This window comes from Neolamprologus brichardi, chromosome 12 (assembly GCF_056152115.1).
Source record: "Neolamprologus brichardi isolate AB-2024 chromosome 12, ASM5615211v1, whole genome shotgun sequence".
Lineage (NCBI taxonomy): Eukaryota > Metazoa > Chordata > Actinopteri > Cichliformes > Cichlidae > Neolamprologus > Neolamprologus brichardi.
Window position 1 is genome coordinate 26,138,703 of NC_142115.1, and position 19,854 is coordinate 26,158,556.

The 19,854-nt window shown below is 38.9% G+C and overlaps 1 protein-coding gene across 1 annotated transcript; it reads right to left on the bottom strand.

Moving 5' to 3' along the window:
- Positions 1 to 2,633: 2,633 nt before the first annotated feature.
- On the bottom strand, positions 2,634 to 17,848 carry mapkapk5 (MAPK activated protein kinase 5). Its single transcript, XM_006789867.2, has 14 exons — positions 16,912 to 17,848; positions 15,044 to 15,117; positions 10,373 to 10,448; positions 9,507 to 9,604; positions 9,284 to 9,392; positions 8,983 to 9,072; positions 8,435 to 8,530; positions 8,245 to 8,325; positions 7,965 to 8,152; positions 6,995 to 7,115; positions 6,327 to 6,457; positions 6,084 to 6,199; positions 4,717 to 4,821; positions 2,634 to 4,412 (listed from the first exon to the last, which is right to left on the bottom strand). Exons 1-14 carry the CDS (start codon positions 16,945 to 16,947, stop codon positions 4,318 to 4,320), a joined length of 1,416 nt encoding a protein of 471 aa, XP_006789930.1. The 5' UTR covers positions 16,948 to 17,848; the 3' UTR covers positions 2,634 to 4,317.
- Positions 17,849 to 19,854: the final 2,006 nt, after the last annotated feature.

Genomic DNA, 19,854 nt, shown 5'->3' on the forward strand with positions numbered 1-19,854 from the left:
TGCTCAACACAGTATGTAGTGGAACGGGAGATTCCCGTTATGGATCTGCAGCGCCAGCTCTACGATATCGTCATCTGAAAATGGACCAAAATCTCTGAGGGATCTTTCTGGCAACTTATGAATCACATGACGAATTAGGGCAACTCTGAAGGCAAAAGGGTGTCCAACTATGTACTAGCAAGCCACACTCAAAGTGGGCAGTAAGTGTAATTAACTACTCATAGCCTCTCATCCAAACAAATTCCTCTCATTACTAAATGCACATGTGAAAACATGTAATAAGGTTATAAACTCGAATAATTATAATAATTCAATAAAGAACATGTTCCAAAAAATTTCCTCAGACCAACAAAAATAAATTCATAAAAGTTAAAGATTTCCTTTATTACAAAGTCGGCATGTTGATGACATTCCACAAAGGCAAAAAAATACAAGAACCCAAAAATACAGCAAGTCTTTGATGAGGGATTCATGCTACATGACTGCAGGACCAGAGAAACTAAGAGGACAGGTAGAGCAGAACCAGGACATCGTGTTCTTCCTCAGTTTCCTCCTGATATACTGACATAGTAAGAACTTTGTTTTTCTACATCCATTCAATGCCAGATGCAAAAATAAATAAATAAACCAAACAGTTACTGAACATGTTTCCTATACAGCAGAAGAAAGGGAAGCAGCTGCTTTTATTTAATCAAGAGCTTTGAATGAGTTGGTTCTTTTTTGTATTCTTTTAGGACTTGATTATTCTTTGCTGGGACAACGTTTTTGCTTTTTTAAAGAAATGTTGTCCTTTTCCTTATATAAAATTATGAAACTAATTTATCTTCATTCAGCAGACAAGGAAGAGAAGATGAAAACTAGATTTTACCTAATATTTAATAAAATATTTCTGCAGCTGAGTGGTAAAAGAATGTAGTCTCTTTGAAAAAAATCTACCCAGCAGGATGTTTAGTAACACCGAGCAGCAAACAGCATGTAAATGGTGTCTCAGCAGGACTGCGTTTCACTCCTAGAACTATCAATATAAAGATGCATGCCTTGACTTCACAGTAAAAAACTGGTAATAAATACACGGCTCACTGTCAGGTAGCAAAAGATACAAATGATGCTATCTGTGGATTCCACATTATCTGTGGAAGCCATTAAAGAAGCTCTGATTGACCTCCAGAGATACAAAGGTTCTTCATAGTGAACCACACACAGAGGCATACATATATGTATATATTTATAAATTAATTACACAGGTTCACACAGTCAAATAAAAAACCCCAAATCATGTCCACTCTTTTCAAGAAGCTCTAGAAATTCTGCAGGATTTAAAGTAGCAGTACTTGTAAGACTTACTAAAACACACTTTTCGTCTCTTTTTAAAGCAAGGGTGTCAAACTTATGGTCCACAGGCCAGAACCAGCCTGCCAAAGGATCCAATCAGGCTCGTTGCGTGACTTTTCCAAGTGTGAAATTTGCAAAGAAGACATTAATTTTAGGTTTTCATTTTCTTTTGCACCGGTAAGCAAAATGTTCTGAATAAACGATGATGAAAGTGTTATTGTCCATCTGAATCATCATTAGTCTGAATGTGGAAAAACAACCGTTTTTCTTAAAGATGTTTCAGTTTGCGCATCATCAGTTTTATAAATAGATCATTAGCAATAACCTGAATGTACTGAAACTGCTCTTCACAAAAAGAAAGGGGAACAATTAGTCAGAAGCTTCAGCGATGCAGGCGGCCCACTTGAGCTGTAAGTCACTTATGAGCAAAGATGAGTCTGAAACCCTTGTTCTGAAAATGCAAAAACCACATTTCCTCATTTTCCGTGACGTTTCTGTCAGACTGCGGTTCAGGCCGTTACAGGCGACCAGTTGAGCCCATTGGTTACATAAATGGTCTACATTGTCGACTCTACAACACATAAAGCACCCTGTGTGAAGGGGAAACTAAATGGTAAATGGCCTGTATTTACTAGGTTTTTAAACTTTTTTTTTTTTTCAAAAACACAGATTCGAGACCTATTTTTTTACTTTTAGAGGCATCTGTGGGAAGAACTTGTTGCTGTGTAAACATACCCAGTGGAGCATTTTACAAACTTATCTAATCTTTCAGTTGTTAAAAAAGGACACTTTTTTCTGCTAATATGGTGCTACTTTAATTTCAGTGTTGTCAAATCCATAACCTTCATATTTTCATATAAAAAAACCCAGCAAATTACAGCCAGAAGCTTCCCCTAATTCCTGTCAATTATTTCCAACTAAGTAAAGGATGGAGATGCCGCCCTTTCAAACAAGGCACATTTGAGTGTGAAACTTGAATAAGGCCTTGAATAAGGCCTTTTTAAACACAAGCTGTGGTTATCATTAAGCTTTAAGGGGAACTGAAAGAAAGTGAAAATGATCCCGCCTAATTGTCAACGCCACCTAAATTAGAAATACAGACATAAAAAGGAAGACTTGCACTTTGCCATCTCCTGCCTCCAAAGAAATAAATATTAAGAAAAGCAGACATTTAGGCTGAAACTATGCTTTTTTTTTTTTATGATAATGCAATGAGTTTAAAATCTGACCATGTCCCCCCCAAAAAAGGAAAAAAAAGTCAGAGAGAGCAGAGATGACAGTGATGATATATTGCACCAGTGTTTGCAAATTACTCAGAAGAAACACTTCTTTTTAATGAAGATCACATAGTTAATGCAGTAATCTTGACAAGAATTTATGTTCACAGAAAAAGTTCTGTAAAAGACTTCATCAAAGAAGAATCTCAGGACAGACGAGGTTTTCCAAAACACAAAATAAACATTTCCAGCTGTTCAGCAGACTCAGTGTGGCCTCAATCAAACACCTTAAGAGGAACCCTTTCTCCAAACGCCTCTTATAAAGGATATTATTGTTAGATATGAGTAAACCACAAGAGTCAAACAGTGTAGTGAAGATTTCACTCTGACCAATCAACTAATGATATGACATTAATCACACCTTAAGGGTGAGGATGTGGGAACATTTCTGGGTATTCAAACCTCTGAAATGAAATGACATGAAACATGGAAGGCCTCTGATAAACAGTAATACTGACACATTAGATAAGTACGGTCTCAGTATGTACATGCATTGGGGGGGGGAAAGCATGATCACATTATAGCCCCTATTGCACATTCAGTTGAACATCAAGTTATGACACTGAAATCCAGTCCTTCCCCCCTGATCTGCTCTGGTCTAAGACCACACTGGACCAAAAACACCGGGGGGGTTTCTTTTGTGTGTGTGTTTCTTTGAGCTCAAGTAACAACCACTCCTGCTAGGAAAGAGTTCAAATATTAACTATGCAGGTCTAAATTCCAGCAGATACAACTGTGACGTGAAAGCAGCAGAGATTGTGTCAGTTTCACAGATAAACAACTTGAAATAAAACAGTGGACTCTCATCAAAACCATCAGAAATCAGAAAAACACATTGTTACTTTTATTAATTTTTTTGAAAGGGGGGGGGGATTTTTGGGGGGCTTCGAAAACGTCTTAACTAAAGCTCATAAAAAAGGTATTCAGATTTTATTTTTTTGGCTCAAACGATTTAATAACTAATAAATTTAGTTGGAAGAGAGGTACTGTGAAACAAAATGAGCAAATCTACCTCCATTTTTCTGATTTATGATGCTTTCTTTTACCCGCATTTCTGCTTCTCCCCAACCTCTAAACAACAAAAAAGGTCGAGGGAAAGACACACGAGACGACGGAAAACCCAAAGCTTCAGACCATTTCTCTCTAGCGTGAGATTTTAAAGGTGTGTGGAAGAACAAAATCACATTGTAGAGCGCTTCTGTCAACTTTCGGACCCCAACCTACGAGTAAGGTATAAAATAATGGAATTTTGTTTAAATAAATACATTCCTTAGCAAGGTTAAAATAAAATAACATAAAATAGAATAAAATGAAATAACTGGGATAAAACACATGACATCTTGAATAAGCTGGACAAACAGCTAATAAAAATTTCCTCCCAGAAAATAATTTCTTTCACAGATTTTCATTTTTTTGGTCTTGCTTTTTTTGTTTTTGTTTTTTTTTGCAAAAATGAAAATATAGTTGTTGGTTTTTTTCTCCCCACATTCTTTGCAAGTATCCATAAAAAAAAATTATAGTACCAATGAGTCATCTTTGAAATATATCTACAGCTGTACAATAGCTCTTGCAACAGTTTGACAATAAATCTTGCAAGTAAATTTACGAAGAAAAAAAAAAATTTATACATAAAAAAGCTTTTTTACAGATATGAGTTAAAAAGGGTAATAACAAACAATATAAAAAGAAGATAGAAAGACAGCAGCTGCTAATGAGATTCTTGGAGATTTGTCTTCTCTTCGATGGCCTGTTTCACTATTTCAGCCAACTTCAAGCGGTCGACTTTATCGGAGAAGGCTCGTCCTGCAATGAAAAGCTGCTGGTTAAGGATCTGGTAACTGGTAACAATAAAATTACACTCCTAAATGAGAGCCATGCTTAGTCTTTTTCCCCTAATCTTATAATAACAGAGACAATTAATCTGGTTTCTGTAGATTTTTGTCAATCTGAATAATTAGGGGTGCAGCGATATTGTTTAAACAGTCTTTTCTGATCTTTGCACTAAGCTATTCATTCACCACACATAAGCTCACAACTGAAAAGTGAATGAAAAAAAACAAAAAAAAAAAAAACATGGATGACTTTAGAGAGAGCAAGCAACACTGACCGTCCCAACTGAGCCCCTGCAGGCCATCCCTCAGCAGCTTACAGTCTCTGTTGAACCTCCAGGCTTCATACATCACCTCATTCAGCTTCTCATCCTCGTTCTCTCCTGGGAAAAAAAAAAAATTTTTACTTCAGAAGTTTTTTTTTCTCTCTGAGAGATGTGCAACATTGTTTAACAGAAAAAAATCACAAGCAGACTCCATATAGACTTTAATGTACACTATCCATGGCCACTTTGTTAGGTACACCTATTCAACTCCTTCTTAATGCAAATATCTAATCAGCCAATCACATGGAAGCAAAAAAATTAGTCACAGGGAAGGAAAGTGATTTCGCACACTAACATCTCTGCCGTTTACAGAGACCAAAAAATGCCTTGTTGATGCTAGGCGGACAGCTTTGAGCTGACAGGAAGGCAACAGTAACTCAAATAACCACTCGTTACAACCAAGGTATGCAGAAGAGCATCTCTGAATACACAACATGTCAAACGTTGAAGCAGTTTCGCTACATCAGCAGAAAACCAAACCTGGAGCCAATCACATCAGCTGAGAACAGAAAACAGAGGCTGTAAGTCACACAGGCTCAACAAAATTGAACAATGTAAAGGTGTGGGGGATATTTTATTGGCACACTTTAGCTCCCTTAATACCAAGTGAGCGTCAGTTTAACACAGCCTACTGCAGTGTTACTGCTCATGATATCCATGACTTTATGGCTACAGTGTACCCATCTTCCAATGGCTGCTTCCAGCAGCTTAACGCACCATGTCACAAAGCCCAAACTGATTTCTTTATACTCAGAGGACCTGCACAGTCTCCAGATCTCAGTCCAATAAAGCACCTTTGAGGTGGAACAAGAGATTGCTGCCTGCACATCCATCATGCCAAATCTGCAGCGACTCTTTGATGCCATCATGTCAAAATGTACCAAAATCTCTGAGGAATGTTTCCAGCACCTTGCTGAAGAATTAATGAAGAATTAAGGCAGTTCTGGAGGAAAAAACAAGGTCCAACAAAATACTAGAAAGGTGTACCTAATAAAGTGGTCAGTGAGTGTCTATAACATACAGCCTGATTAGAATTCCAGCAATTATTAGTCATAAATGTTCAAACATCAGTGAGTTTCTCTGCATTTTCAAGTTACGTTACAACCAATTAAAGGTTTGGGGAAAAAAAAAAAAAAGCTTAGCTGATCATCTGTTCCTCTGTACTTTGGCAGTTCTTATGTTTACTTTTCATCACAGACTGCCAAAATGCTTCTTAGTTGAATAGAAGTCAAAAACAGACGCCAAACTCAACAAGCCAGCACAACTTCTCATACTTCTTCATTAAAATGCTAGTTGTATACTGGCGTGGGTTTACTGACCAGCTTGTGGTAGTATACACTGTGCAATGACATCTCGTAATTTTTCCAGTGCTACGTTGGAGTCTTCCCCTCCGTTTTCTGGGTCGTGAATGAAGAAACTGTCACTGGGCTTTGGGCTGCAACATGGACAGAAAAACATATTTCAGAGCAGATCCTTTTTTTTTTTAATACAAGGACTTCCAAATAAAAAAAACTTTGGAGACACACACACACACAAAAACAACAACAAAAGAGCAACTATACCCTAGAAGTTTCCGCTTCCTGAGGATTGGGTTGTTGACAGAGTTTAGGGGCTTCAGGCTGACATTCAGATCCTGAATTCTCATGTTGGCCAGCTGCTCTGCGTGGGCCTGCTGAATCCCTGCAACTACCGCCTGGGAAGCAGAAAGAGGACAGTCAAAGCTGGTATCTATATTTCTGCCTAAGGAGGGCTATACGTAGACTCCAAGCATATGCCCTAAAAATGATCCGCGCTCTCCTCGAAAAACAAACTAAACATGGTGTTGACAGAAGGCAGAAACTGAAACTGATCCCCTGTTTCACCAACAAACTTAGAACAAAGAGATAACTCTTCAGGCTTCTCCCCACAGTGTCTATACATCAGAAGCTCCCTATTCACTAACAAGAGTTACATAAATATCATTAAATATTACTGTGAAGCAGCTCCGGTGCTATTGAGTTGTGTGTGTAAAAGAAGAAACACGAGACCTAATTGAAAATAAGTAAGTATCATTGAAGAGGTTTCTATCAGCTAACAATCAAAACCTGCAGCATGACTCCTGTTAATCTGAAATGACTATAAATCCAACATCAGGAAAGGTAGAAACTAAGTCTGTTATATTATAATAATTAAGAATACTCATTTAGCACAGTTTCCTCTGCCAGTCAGATCACTGACGCAATGCACTCACCTTATCCATCATCATCTGTGCCGAGGGCAGCACGTTGTCAAGAGCCTCGGTGCAGTTAAGCCAAGGATGAGCCAAGACTCCCTCGATTGTTAGCCTCTCCTCTGGCTTCACCTTCAGCAGCCTGCAGGGAGGAAACAAAGAGGCAACAGAAAATACATGTGGGTCAGAAAAAGAATGAATGAGTGAGACTAACAGAGGGATGGGACAAATAAACACAAGGAAGACAGAGGAGAAAAGGAAGGCAATATGGGGTAAACAAGATGACAGGAGAGTTACTGAGTCTGCTGAGGGGTGTACTACAAAATATGCTGGACAAAGTCAGGTATTCTTTGCATCAACTGGATTGACAAACCTAAACCATAAATCAGAGATAATGGGTACGACAGTAGGGATTGCAAAGTTTCGTTGTTCTCAGGCTCTGTGCCTACTCACAAAAAAAATAAAAAAAAAGGGGGGGGGGGGGGGGGGGCTTGATGGGTCATGTGATTCTTCAGTTTTCTTCAATTAAAAGGAAAAGGTCACAAAGGACGATGAAGAACATTTAAAAAATTTTCATGGCAAAAAGCAAAACTTGTGCAGAGTGTTATTGGCGTGAATGACTATTTTATTATATAAATATTTAATATCATTTTTATTTTGGTCATTTATTTATTTTAGATCATTTGAAGGCTTTTTTTAGTTTTTATTGTGATAGGAGTGTAGAGAAACAACAGGAAGCTGGAAATAAGATCAGATGAGGACAAACCCAGCCCTGTGCCCTCAGAGAGCTAAAGTGGCACCCCAATTTTCCATTTATTTCTCATGTTGGAGCTGCTCATCTGAACTCTGATACATACAAACTTAATATTTTAAAAAAAAAAAGGTGACTGAGATCGGAAATTGTTTCATAATGAAGGACGTGTGATAATCTATTAGGTTATAGAAAAAATCCTGTAGGTAGACAAAGATTAGAAATAGGAAGAAGACTTACTTGCGTACAATGTCCTTGGCCATCTCAGAGATCTGGCTCCACTCGTCTTCGGGAAAGTCAAAGCTGCCGGTCATAATCTTCTTCCTCATGTCCTTTGGGATGGTGCGACTGTGATGCTTGGAGTAGAACGGAGGGTAGCCACACAGCATTACGTAGATAATCACACCGAGAGACCACAAGTCACAGCTCTGTAGACAGAAAAGAAACCTTTTTAAAAAATAATTCACCAGTGAACCAGGCCTGATGCACCTACAGCAGGAATCCCAGATATGAGTCTTGCCTTGTTATAGGTGTAAGGAGTGGGTGAGGTAGGTATAATTCCAGACTTTTCCTTCTGGTGCCTTCTTTGAGCCTCAAGTACCTGTACAGAAAACAGGGCCAGAATACATCATTCAGATATGATGCATTCAGTCGTTACTGATGTGTCAGCCGTCAGTGAAATGAGAAAGCAAGTGCATCTTTTTTTTAACCTGAGGTGCTACGTAGTAAGGAGTAAACTGAGGGGTCATCAAGTCTCCTTGGTCGATTTTGGCAAAGCCAAAGTCACACAGCTTCACAGGTGCATCCTGCAGAACAGACAGAATCACCGAATGAGAGATACAAATATGTTTTGAGCATAAAAACTTTTTATTAGCAACTTCATGTAAGATATTTTCTCTGGGGCTTCACAGAGTTTCACTTGATGGGATTTCTTAGCTGGAACACCTTTGGGACATTACTGAAATTGCTGCAAGAGCAGAATTGATTTCCAAGTCTGTCACAGCCACTGCAGATTTTCTAATTCTACATTATCTTTGCCAAACTCTGCTAGATATAGTCTGAGAAAAAAAACCCCAAAAAAACCCTTTGATTGACTGTGTCGAAAAGTCTAGCAAAGCTTCTACTCTTTTGCATTTCATTCTGTATTTTGTATAAATAATTAATTAGCTAAAAGTAATGGGCTGTGGCAGCTTTAACGTTACTTCAAAACTGCAGTATTTACATCTGTGTGTGCAACAACGCAGCATCAGGAGCTTACCAGAGAGTTATCTTTGAAGAGAAGGTTCTCTGGCTTCAGGTCACGATGTGCAATATTTAGAGAGTGACAATGCTCCAACGCTTGGCTGATCTACAGGGAGGGAGACATAAAACTGAGACACCATCTATAGATTTATTAAAAACAGCCTAGGGTTGAACTAGTGTGTGCCACTTAATCCAAACAGCAGGTAGTAATGACAAGGCGAGGCTGTGTGACATGTTACTGCAGCTTTACAGGAAAAGACAGATGATGTCACAAAACACAAGATAAAGGTGGGCCACAGTTAGGTCTGTTCACCTACCTGTTTGGTGACCTGACTGGCCATCTTTTCAGTAAAGTGCCTGTGCTGACTGATTCTGTGGAACAGCTCGCCACCCTCCATCATTTCCATAACAATCAGGAGCCTCGCTCTGTGAAGAACGATTGGAGGAAACCGTGAAAACCAGGAGATGGAGATATGTTAAATTCTTTCTTTTATGACAAGAGATTCACTGAATCCTACAAAAACAGACTGAGCGCCTCACCTTGGGCTAGATTCATGGGGGAATTGAACACTGTTGGCATAAACTTCCAGGATTTGCACTATGTTTGGGTGGTTGGCACACATCATATGGAGACGCACCTGGAGAGAAAACAATCAAAGTGAATTTAGAGTAACTCTCTTAAATCGTTTAAATTCTCCATGTTTAAGCCAGGTGAAAGTCATTGCAACAGAGAATAGCATCATATCATCAGTGCAGTCACTCTGATGTGCAGTGTCGGCACTTCCCAGGCAAAAAGAGAAATTTAATGTGAGATCAGTGACATCTATTAGTATTCAAATGTTTAAACTACATCAAAGCTGACACAGAATTCATTTTATTACACGTTTCCACCGCTTTACTGGTTTTATTAAGCAGATGAGTCAACTAATGCACATTCGTTACCAATGAATGCCAAAAATTTACAAATTCTGCAAATGTAAATGCAAATTAAGCAGCTGCAAATACCAATACCTTCTTCTAAATAATTAGACCATCGGAAATTATACAGTGTCAGACTCAGAAAAAAGCAGATTGCAAAACAGACAAAGACAGTACGCCAACACCAAGTCTGTGTAGCTTGTTTTGACTGCACTGCTTAACTGCTGCATAAGCTGCTTGATCAAAACAGTGGGCTGCTAATGACACAGAGAGGCTGCTAAGACAAACTGTTCGCTGCAGGGAGACAGCGTTACAGACAAAGGCGCTCATACAAACAGGCTGAAGTACAAGAGAAGCAAGGAAGAAAAAAAAACAAAAACAGGAATTAATACAGACTGATAACAGGCAGGCAGAACAAAGCATACTGACACAGCCCCAGACAACAAACAGCAGGTATTAATCACAGCCATGACAGTGTTTCCTCTAACCTCATTTCTGGCCTTGGGGCGATCAATAAGGATCTTTAGAGCCAGGCGTTCCTGAGTTGACTTCTTCACACAAACTCTGCAAAAAAAGAAAACAAGTATCAACAAACACCTCACGCACCATGATAGATGTGTCAGATGTGTGCCTGTGCCAAGAATCAGGAATTAAGTATATCTAAACTCGCAGGACTTTTCTCATTTTCTGGTGTTTCTATTAACAATCAGTTGTTCTGCTTGTCACTCATTTGTATTACGTGATCTGTTCTCAACAATAAAAGACGGGCTAATGTAAGGAAAGATCTGAAGGGATGATCTGTTACAAAGCTTAGTGACAACATCTGAAAGGTGGAGTTGTTTTAGGTGCATCAAGAACCTAATATATTCAGATTAAAACCTAAAAACTGTGCAAACTCTTTAACACGTTATTGACATAACTTTATAGCAAATTGGCTTAATTATTTACAGTTTCACCTGAAAACAATTTAAGCCTTGCAAGCTTTTCACGACATCCTGATAAACACACTAAATCATTAAAAGGCGTCTCTCTTATACTTGCAACCAGCTCCTCTACATGAGGTCACAGGTGAAATCATTAAACCGCTATGTCACATAAAACAAGCATTTTATAGCATTCCCATCTACCTATCTGATTAAGAAACAAGATTATCATCAAGTCCAGTCAGATTAAACTGCATTCCCCAAATCCACAACAAATAAAATGCCAGACAGTGTCCTGTCTTTACTTAAACAAAACAGCTGATATCAATGAGGGACAATGTGTAGGCTGACAATGTCTGGACACTTTTTTTCTTTTAACTTGAGATGCCATTTCACCCTTAAAAAAGCTTTAAAGTAGATAAAAAACATAATTCAACATTATCTACAGTTTCAGATATATATTTTGTCTGCAGACAGCTAATTATTTGCATGTTATTTAAAATAAATATTCTTCTGTTAATAGACTAATCACTTTAGGACTTATATTTATAATCTGTGGATATGTAAATACTTTATCTGTAAAGCTTGAATTTATATTAGCGTAGGCATTCTTATTTTATTTAAAAGACTTTAAAGTTGTAAAGGTAGTTTCTGTGTGCTAACGTGCTGTTTTAGACTATTACACTCCTACATACCGCCTGGATATGATCTGATGTTGAATTAAATAAGGCCAAACAGAAGCATAGAGAAGACATCAGCTGACTAGCTGGATTTACTTTATTTTGTCAATATCAAAGTTTGTTGTGGGAATGGTGAATCTGCTCGGCATCTTTGTATGTAGAGTAAACCAAAGGAAAAGTCATCTGTGGATGCATATTTTTCATCGTCACAAGGATAAAATGAAGTAAATAACTCCTGGAAATGGGTTTCCTCAATCCACATTTTGAACTGCACACTCATTAAATATGAAACGTGCAGATACATAATTCATTTTTGGAAGAATCTAATAACTCCCTTTCCCTCTCCTCTAATCTACAGGGGCTCAAATATTCACTTTAAACACTTACTTTGAATTCAGATTACACTATTAAAGTATTACTGGGAGAAACATTCAGCTCTGGCCAAAGTTCACTTCACTAGAAACCAATACCTTCCCAAATGAATGACAGAATTAGTCCGGTGGCGGGGGATACAGTAAAAGACATGAATGTGGTAGCAGACGGAGGCAGGGAAGAAGGAAGTAATAAGAGTTCCGAGCAAAAAAACGAATTAGAAATATAAAACATGAGGTGAGCAAAAGTTGGTCAAAAAATAGCATGAATCATACCAGCATGTTTACATGGTGGGCTGATGAGTCAATTTCACTGTTTTCTCATCACTCAAGGCCAAAAATATACACATTGGGTAATAACAGATTGCTCTCGCTTGATCCAGACTAATGATAGCCTCAAAGTGCAGAATGAGCAGAAGAAGTCAGTGGCAGACACTGATATATTACCACTGGCATCTAACTAGAATCAGCAAGACGGACAGACCTGCACTAAAAAGACTGCGTATAGCATAAACAGACTTAAATCTGCTGGCAGAGCTGCTGCCTCTCTGTAAAGTTCAGCAGAAACAGAATGAATCTAAAAGTCATTCCTGTGAACAGATATCCCAGTGAAGCAGGGCAATGCAGCGTTTACTAATTTTTAATATTAAAAGGAGTCATTTATAACAGTGATTGCTACTTGTGCATATGCGGTATAAGCTTTTTCCTGTGATCGATTACTCCCCATTTTACGGTGTGAAGACAATTAGAGGAATATAGAAGGGAAATGGACGACTTAAGCAAACTGCTATGTTTTATAATTGATCCCTTGTGTATCCACAGCTAGACTAAACCCAACAAAGCCAAGGAATTGGAAATAAACTCACTTTCTTGAAGAGGATTACGATTTTAAGCTGTTAGTTTACACAACACATGGGTAGTAATGCTTTTAACAGTGAGTCTGTGAACTGAATCCCAGCGAGTCTGACCATTTGTTGTATTCTACTCACTTCTCGCACTTCATGTTTCTTGTCCCTCTCAACTGTTCCCATCAATATGGGTGCAACAGGCTTGAAAAAACCTACCATGCCCACACGCTGCTGTGTTTTTTACAGCATGTCTACACATTTTTAAACTCTCATTCTGCAATGCCAAAAGAACCTGCACAAATGGGCACAAATGCTGAACTCCCAAACTCTGCTTAGGGCCACCATCCTGTTAAAGGAACTTTCTTTTGGACTGGCTGCCCCTTGCTAACAGATTGTCTTCCAGAGCAGCTGTGTGGAGCTGCTGTGCTCACAGCCAGAGCTGCATGCCTGAAACGACCATATTATCACTGACGCCATAAAGAAGAAAGAGTAGAGACAAAAACATCTGAAACTGAACTGAGTAACTGAGGTTACTTGCACACATACTTACCTCATTATGGCACAATGCCAAGTGTTGGATGGAGCGGTGTAAAGCACACCACTACTGGACTCTGGACAAGTCTAGGTTTGGAGAATGCCAGGAGAACATTACTGACCTGACTGCACTATGCCAGGTGTTAAGTTTGGTGGAAGAAGAAGAATGCTATGGGACTATTTTTTTCTGGGGTCTACCTGGGCCTCTTAGTTCCATTTTTCGAGTTTTAATGTTTGACTCTGCTATGAAAGAACTTGTCTGCCCTGACACCTTTGGGATAAACTAGAAGCTATAGGCCAGCTAATGGACAGCTTGACTGACGCATGCTTGCATATCTCACTTAGACTGACTTCGCAGGGGAGATGGAGAGAGCTTAGCTTCCCTGCCAATGGAGCTGTCAGGTCGAGATGCCAGGGCAGCATAGCATCATCCTCATTCTCATTATTATCATCTCTGATGATATCCATGATAACATCCTCCTCCTTGTCTTCTCCATGCTTCTCTTAGGAGTTGAAGAACTCCAGGTTCTCGTGGGGGGCTAGAGACTGTTACAAAAAGGGTCAGGAAACCCCATGTCCTTGAAGTCATTGATCTGACGTCGTGGTAGTGGAGCCTGAATGGTCATTCAGAGGTCATTTCCCATAGTGAGCTACCTCACTTGGTTTTCAGAGAACTGGGGTTACGCCAGTAACCAAAGGATTCTTCAGTGTCTGATCTGATAAATGCTCTTTTAAATGAGTGGGGTGAAAAAATTCCCACAGACACATCCCAAAATCTTGCAGGAATCCTTTCCAAAATTGTGGAAGCTATTATAGCCACAAATTGGGACCAACTTCATATTAATGCCTCATATTAATAGAATATGATGTCAGAAAATCGCCTTTAGGTGTAATGTTTAGGTAGCCTAATACTTTTTCTCATATGGTGTACATGAACATAACAAAATGAAAACATAATGAGTCCAGTTTAACTGACTTCCACTGAGGTTTTGAGGGATACGTGCATTGGGTGGGATTCAAGTCCACCATGCTGCATTTACATAGACTGTGCTTGTGCCAACTGAGCCACCTCCAAAAACAACAGAAATCGTGCCTGTGCCAAACATTTTAAGCTCCCAGCTGCAATGCTCTTACACACGGGTAGCAGGTCCAGTCAGTTATAGCAAGTGACAAGCACCTGGTCCTTTCATAATTTTTAATGTGTTAACGTGCCAAGGATAAGGTCAGGCTGTGCAACAGCAAATTTAATGCAAGAGAACCGCTGGAAATGCATACAGACGAGTTTGTCTAGTCAATCGCTCAGCTAACAAATAAATCTAAATCAGCTCTGACATCGACTCTGCGGTGTATTCAGAGACTCAGATGTATACATAGATTTAATCATACACTGCATGGGGACACAACAATCTGTCACCCTCTTCAATCAAATCACTTTACTTAAAAATACTCTGAATCACAATAATCTATTTTCAGGTATAAACAAAACTACACTGTAACCTCAGTTAACACTGACTGCGTTCTCACAGTTGTGTTTAACCCAGGAGTGTTAAGAGTTCTCCCTGTGGGATTCTGCAGCACTAATAAATGACAATAACTCATTTCCATAGACGTCAGAAGCACAGGTAAAAAGGTGATTTCTCAATCACAAACAGATATCATGATAATGTTTCCTGGTTGTGTAATACTCCTCACACTGGCCATAGTTCAAGAAAAATAATCCCGTTCCAAATTTTGGCACCAACAGACTGCAGCAGAAAAGATACAATTTCAAGAATAAAGAAAAGTCTTTTTAAAAAGACTTACCTGACAGGGCCACTGATGCCAGCTCCCAGTTTCTGTGTCCAGTTTATGTTGTACTCGTCCAAAATAGATGTCTCCTGTTAAAAAGACAAAATAATACCATATAGTATATCGGAACATTGAAGAAAAGGTAGAGCACCGTGGTAGACAGGAATGTTAAAAAAAGACCTAGGCTTAAGTTTAAGAATCATCTGTGCCTTTCACAACAGTCAGCACGGGGTATGTCATGCTTTATGATCATTAGCTCACGAGAAAGAAAATACTGTATATAAAAAAAACAAAACCAAAAAACTCCCCCAAACATTTGATCAATGCCAATACACAGGTAGTGATTATACCAGTACACAGAATATGATGTTTATTATAATACATACTGTATGTTATATTCATAAACTATATACAAAAGACTACTGCAGATACTAGTTACATTATACTAAAGAAAGAAACACATTAACCCTACTGTGTTAACACTGGGTGGTGTAATAGCTATACATCTATGGGTTCTAGTTTCACAATACTACCATTCCTTGACAGAAAAAAGATTTAGAAAAAAGACAGCTTGGCTGCTATAACACAAATGCACCTGTAAAATCATGCTGCTACTACTGGTGTCCAAATAAATTATTTAAGGACAAGTTCACCCAGACAAGTTCAGTAATCAACTAAAAAAATCAAAATAAAACAAATCAACTTCTCTTTGACAAACCCCCAAACTTGAGCCCAGACATTTTTGGCATTAGTCCCTTTTCCGTATAACATAATTTACTGGGACATGTGAACATTAGCTGATTAAAATATAACTGTTGCAACACTTGACAATGTTTTACTACAGCTTGACAACCAGGACAGTGCGATTTTGTGTCAAGACACTATTAAAGTAATCTAAAAAAAGATATCCTCTTATTTGGTCAAGGTGGAGTATTCGGCCGAAATCTCCCATAGCTGTTTAACTGGGACTAGACTTGCTGATTGTGAAAGCCATAGCATATAATTCACATGATGTTCACACTCATCAAACCCTATGTTTGATGAATGTGAGGTTTAGTGAATCACTGGTGACTCACTGAACCAAAAGACAGAAGCACTGTCATTCTGGAAAAACACCCCTCCATTTAGTTTCACTAAGAGATAAACACAGTCAACAGAACAACTCTATTGATTTGCAGTGACTTTTCATTCTAAGGGGACCCAAATGTTGTCAGCAAACCCCCACAACCTAACAAAGTCAACAGATCTCATCACTTTAAGAGGGAGTCCAGGGTTCTTTAATCACAAAACTTGAAGGACGAGTGATCAAAAACTACGCAGATTTGTAATGCTTTAATACTTTTTTTTTCTGGAGCAAGGAAACATGCAAGATTATTTCCCAGCAATTGGTTTTTAATGCGCCAGGAAATTGATAAAACAGAGTCAGGGTTAAGCCGAAACCTACTCAGCGAACGTGTGCTCCAGTTCTAGAGTACCTCTTGCCCAACCATGAAAGCAGGGGCCAGGGCAACTCCAGATCACATTTTACTGTTGACATAGATGCCAGGGCAATGACACACTGAGGGGAGCGAGCCAGGAACAAACCCCAGATCCAGTTTGCAGGGAAATAAGGCTGGTTAATGATCATGACCATTGTTAAATGGGTCTAAACTGCAAAGAAATTAATATTATGTTTTTTAAAACATGTTCAACATTTCTGCCATGCAAATCAGACATAAAACTCATCTGCTGTCAATAAATATGAGTTTATGACTGTCTCATGAAACAAGATAAAACTGCGCTCTTCATGTAGCATGCATTGAGCAACAGCTTTAAAAAGATAACAATATTTCCATCACCTGAGTGGACCAGTAACCAAGCAGAAGAAGTGTCATTTAGGTTACCTTGATGAATTTGTCTGCGTTGTTATCCTCCGACATGGTTTTGTGCTCCGGACAGATGAAGTCTGCCTCCCCAAACTGAGACTGAACACAGTGGAAACGAAGGTTCACGTTTGTGTCTTGTCTGACCTTTTTAAAGTACCCCGGGCTGCACCAAGGCTTTCTATACTACTAGTTATAACAGGAAAAGGCCATCGGGGCAAAATGATACTCGGCTACAGAGCAACCAAAGCCGAGTGCCGTTCCTTTGGAAAACTGAAGCCCAGCAGCTGGTACGATTTAACGTTAGATCAGACCAGCTCGGCTCACAACCTCGGGGCCCGACTCGCTCTTCCAGTCGTCTCAAATTCACTGTAGTGACCATGTAGAGTGGCAAACTGCGAGCAAGGTGACCAGAAAAGAGAAGTCCAACAGGGACAAGTCCAGCACTTTTGGAGGCGCAGCGAGCAGGGGGGCCTTACAGTGGTATTTTTAGCCAGCGCAGTGAGAGCAGTGCTCTGCTAACGCTGCGGAGACACTGAAGACTGGCCAAGCTGCTGCTACATTTCACGGTGAAAGCAGTCGATTACATAACAAAGACAACAGTGAACGATACGGCGGAACGAAGATACTCTCTGAAAATTAGTGATAGTACACTGGGTGACACCTGGGTTGATCTGACAAGAAGAGCACACCGCGTTCTCAGCAGCAGGACAATCTATTATGTCGTCGAGCCTTCTAACACGCTAGGTAACGAGCTAACCGAGTCGCGTCCGTTTTCCTGCTCCAGTCAAAGCCAGTGATGTTAAAATTCTCAGCAGACCGTGATAACTATCAGAACTCGTATGGAACAGCAACAACACATAGCAGATGACAGGAATTATCGGAGACTGCATTCAGCGGTGGCCAAAAGATATCCGCATCTCTGGACTGTTTTGCTAATCCCATAGGGGTCTTGCCAGAGGAATACACACAACGCCTGTCCGAACAGACCGCCTGATCAAAATTATTGACAACATTAATAAATTCGGACAATATGTGAGGCTACACGTTCTAATCTATCACACACCACGTAATTTTCGGCGTATAATACATGTATTTGTTTTTTGTATTTTTGAAACAACAAATTATTTTTTACAATCAAATACGTTTGAACTGGATACACTGTAATGGGTCCTTATAAGGACCTAGTTTTCAATGCGGACTCAAGTCCCATAAGCAGCATTGTAAACTACCAATTACTTAACAGTGGAAGAAGTTGAACTACAGTAGAACTACCCCTGGCGGAAATATAGTTAAGCTCAACTTAAAAATCTACACATTATAGGAAATTTTATTATATTTAAAAAGTTAAATGCCAGCAAAAAACAAGCAAACAAAAAATCAACCATCACACTTTAATTAATATCAGAATGTGCTAAAATTAATTAATTAAGATCATTTGTTAAACACCTACTTTCCAAAAAAAAAACCCTATCCCCCCAGGTGGCAGTATTCCATCAGGTAACCCCTAAAAATAAGACTTCCACGACTTCTTTAAAAATGTTTCTTATACAGAGATATTACCTGCACACCCAATGAGCTTTAGCTAAATCCAAGTGTGAAAAAAAAAAAATCTCATTCGCTTTCAAATTTTTATTTATTTAATTAGATTTGATGTACTTTAACATAATATAGACTTTATCAAATAATCGGAAATACCAAGAAAAATAGATACTGTCAAATGAGATAACAGACTCTTCTGTTCATGGCATGGGTACTCACCCACCAACGACTCATTTTGGGGCAGGATAATACAATTCACTAAACAATTGTAATAAATAACAATAAATGTAACAATAAATTATTTGGGGGAGGGAGCATTTGGTATGATTGTCTTTATTCTTTAACACAGCCTGACACAAACTTTACACAAACTTTATTGTAATTTCTTTAAGTAGTCTTCAAGAATAGTTCTTCAGGCTTCTTGAAACACAGTCAAAGCTCTTCTTTGGATGTTGGCTGCCTTTTGTTCTGTTCTTTTTCAACATGATCCCTCACTGCTTCAATAATATTGACACCTGAGGATCCATCAATGCTTTTACTGCATTGGAAATGTGTTTGGGATCACTGTCATGCTAATGGTACTTTTCTGGATTCATAATTCCATGAATTTCCATAAGATCCCAAACATCACTGGAATGCTGAAATGCAGTCTCAAACCATAACAGAGCCTCCAGTGTGTTTTACAGATGGTTGTAGATACTCACTGTTGTACCTTTCTCCTGACCTCCTCTGTACATATTCGTGACAATTTGAACCAAAAATGTCAAATTTAGACTAATCATTCCATCAGACCTGTTGCCACTTAGCTTACATCTAGTTCTTGATACATCAGTCTTTTCTCCCTGTTTCTCTTCTTGACAGGCACCATTTAACTGAGACCAATTCTGGTGAGGGCTCAGCAGACCAAATGCATCTCTGAAGGACCAGATAAATCTCAGGTGTTCTGTGTCAGATCTTTGCTGCATTCCCCCCCATATTTCTCAAGGACATGATTTTCAGATACTGTTCATCAGCTGCAAACAGTTCTTTAAGCCCGTTGCTTTTTCTTTTGTCCTTCCCCTGTCCAGTTTTCTCAATATGCACACCATACTGAGATTTGCTACATTTCCAGCTTATCTGTCTTTGGTAATCACCTTCTTTGGCATTTTTTGTAGATTCAACAAAAGAAATGGGGACAAATTATGCATTTTTGTGAAAGGCTGCTAATAACAAAGTCCCCAAAGGTATAATTTAAAATTGGTTCTTTGCTAAGATGGCTGTTATGTGTCGACACATCACATTATATAGATAATTTACTACAACGCTATATGTCAGTAATAGTGTCAGAAAACCCAGCTAATTATGTTTTCTTCTCACCACAGAATGTCAAACAGTGAAATCTGTGCTGCTCAAGCACGTAAATAGGTGGAAATTTCTTGCTGC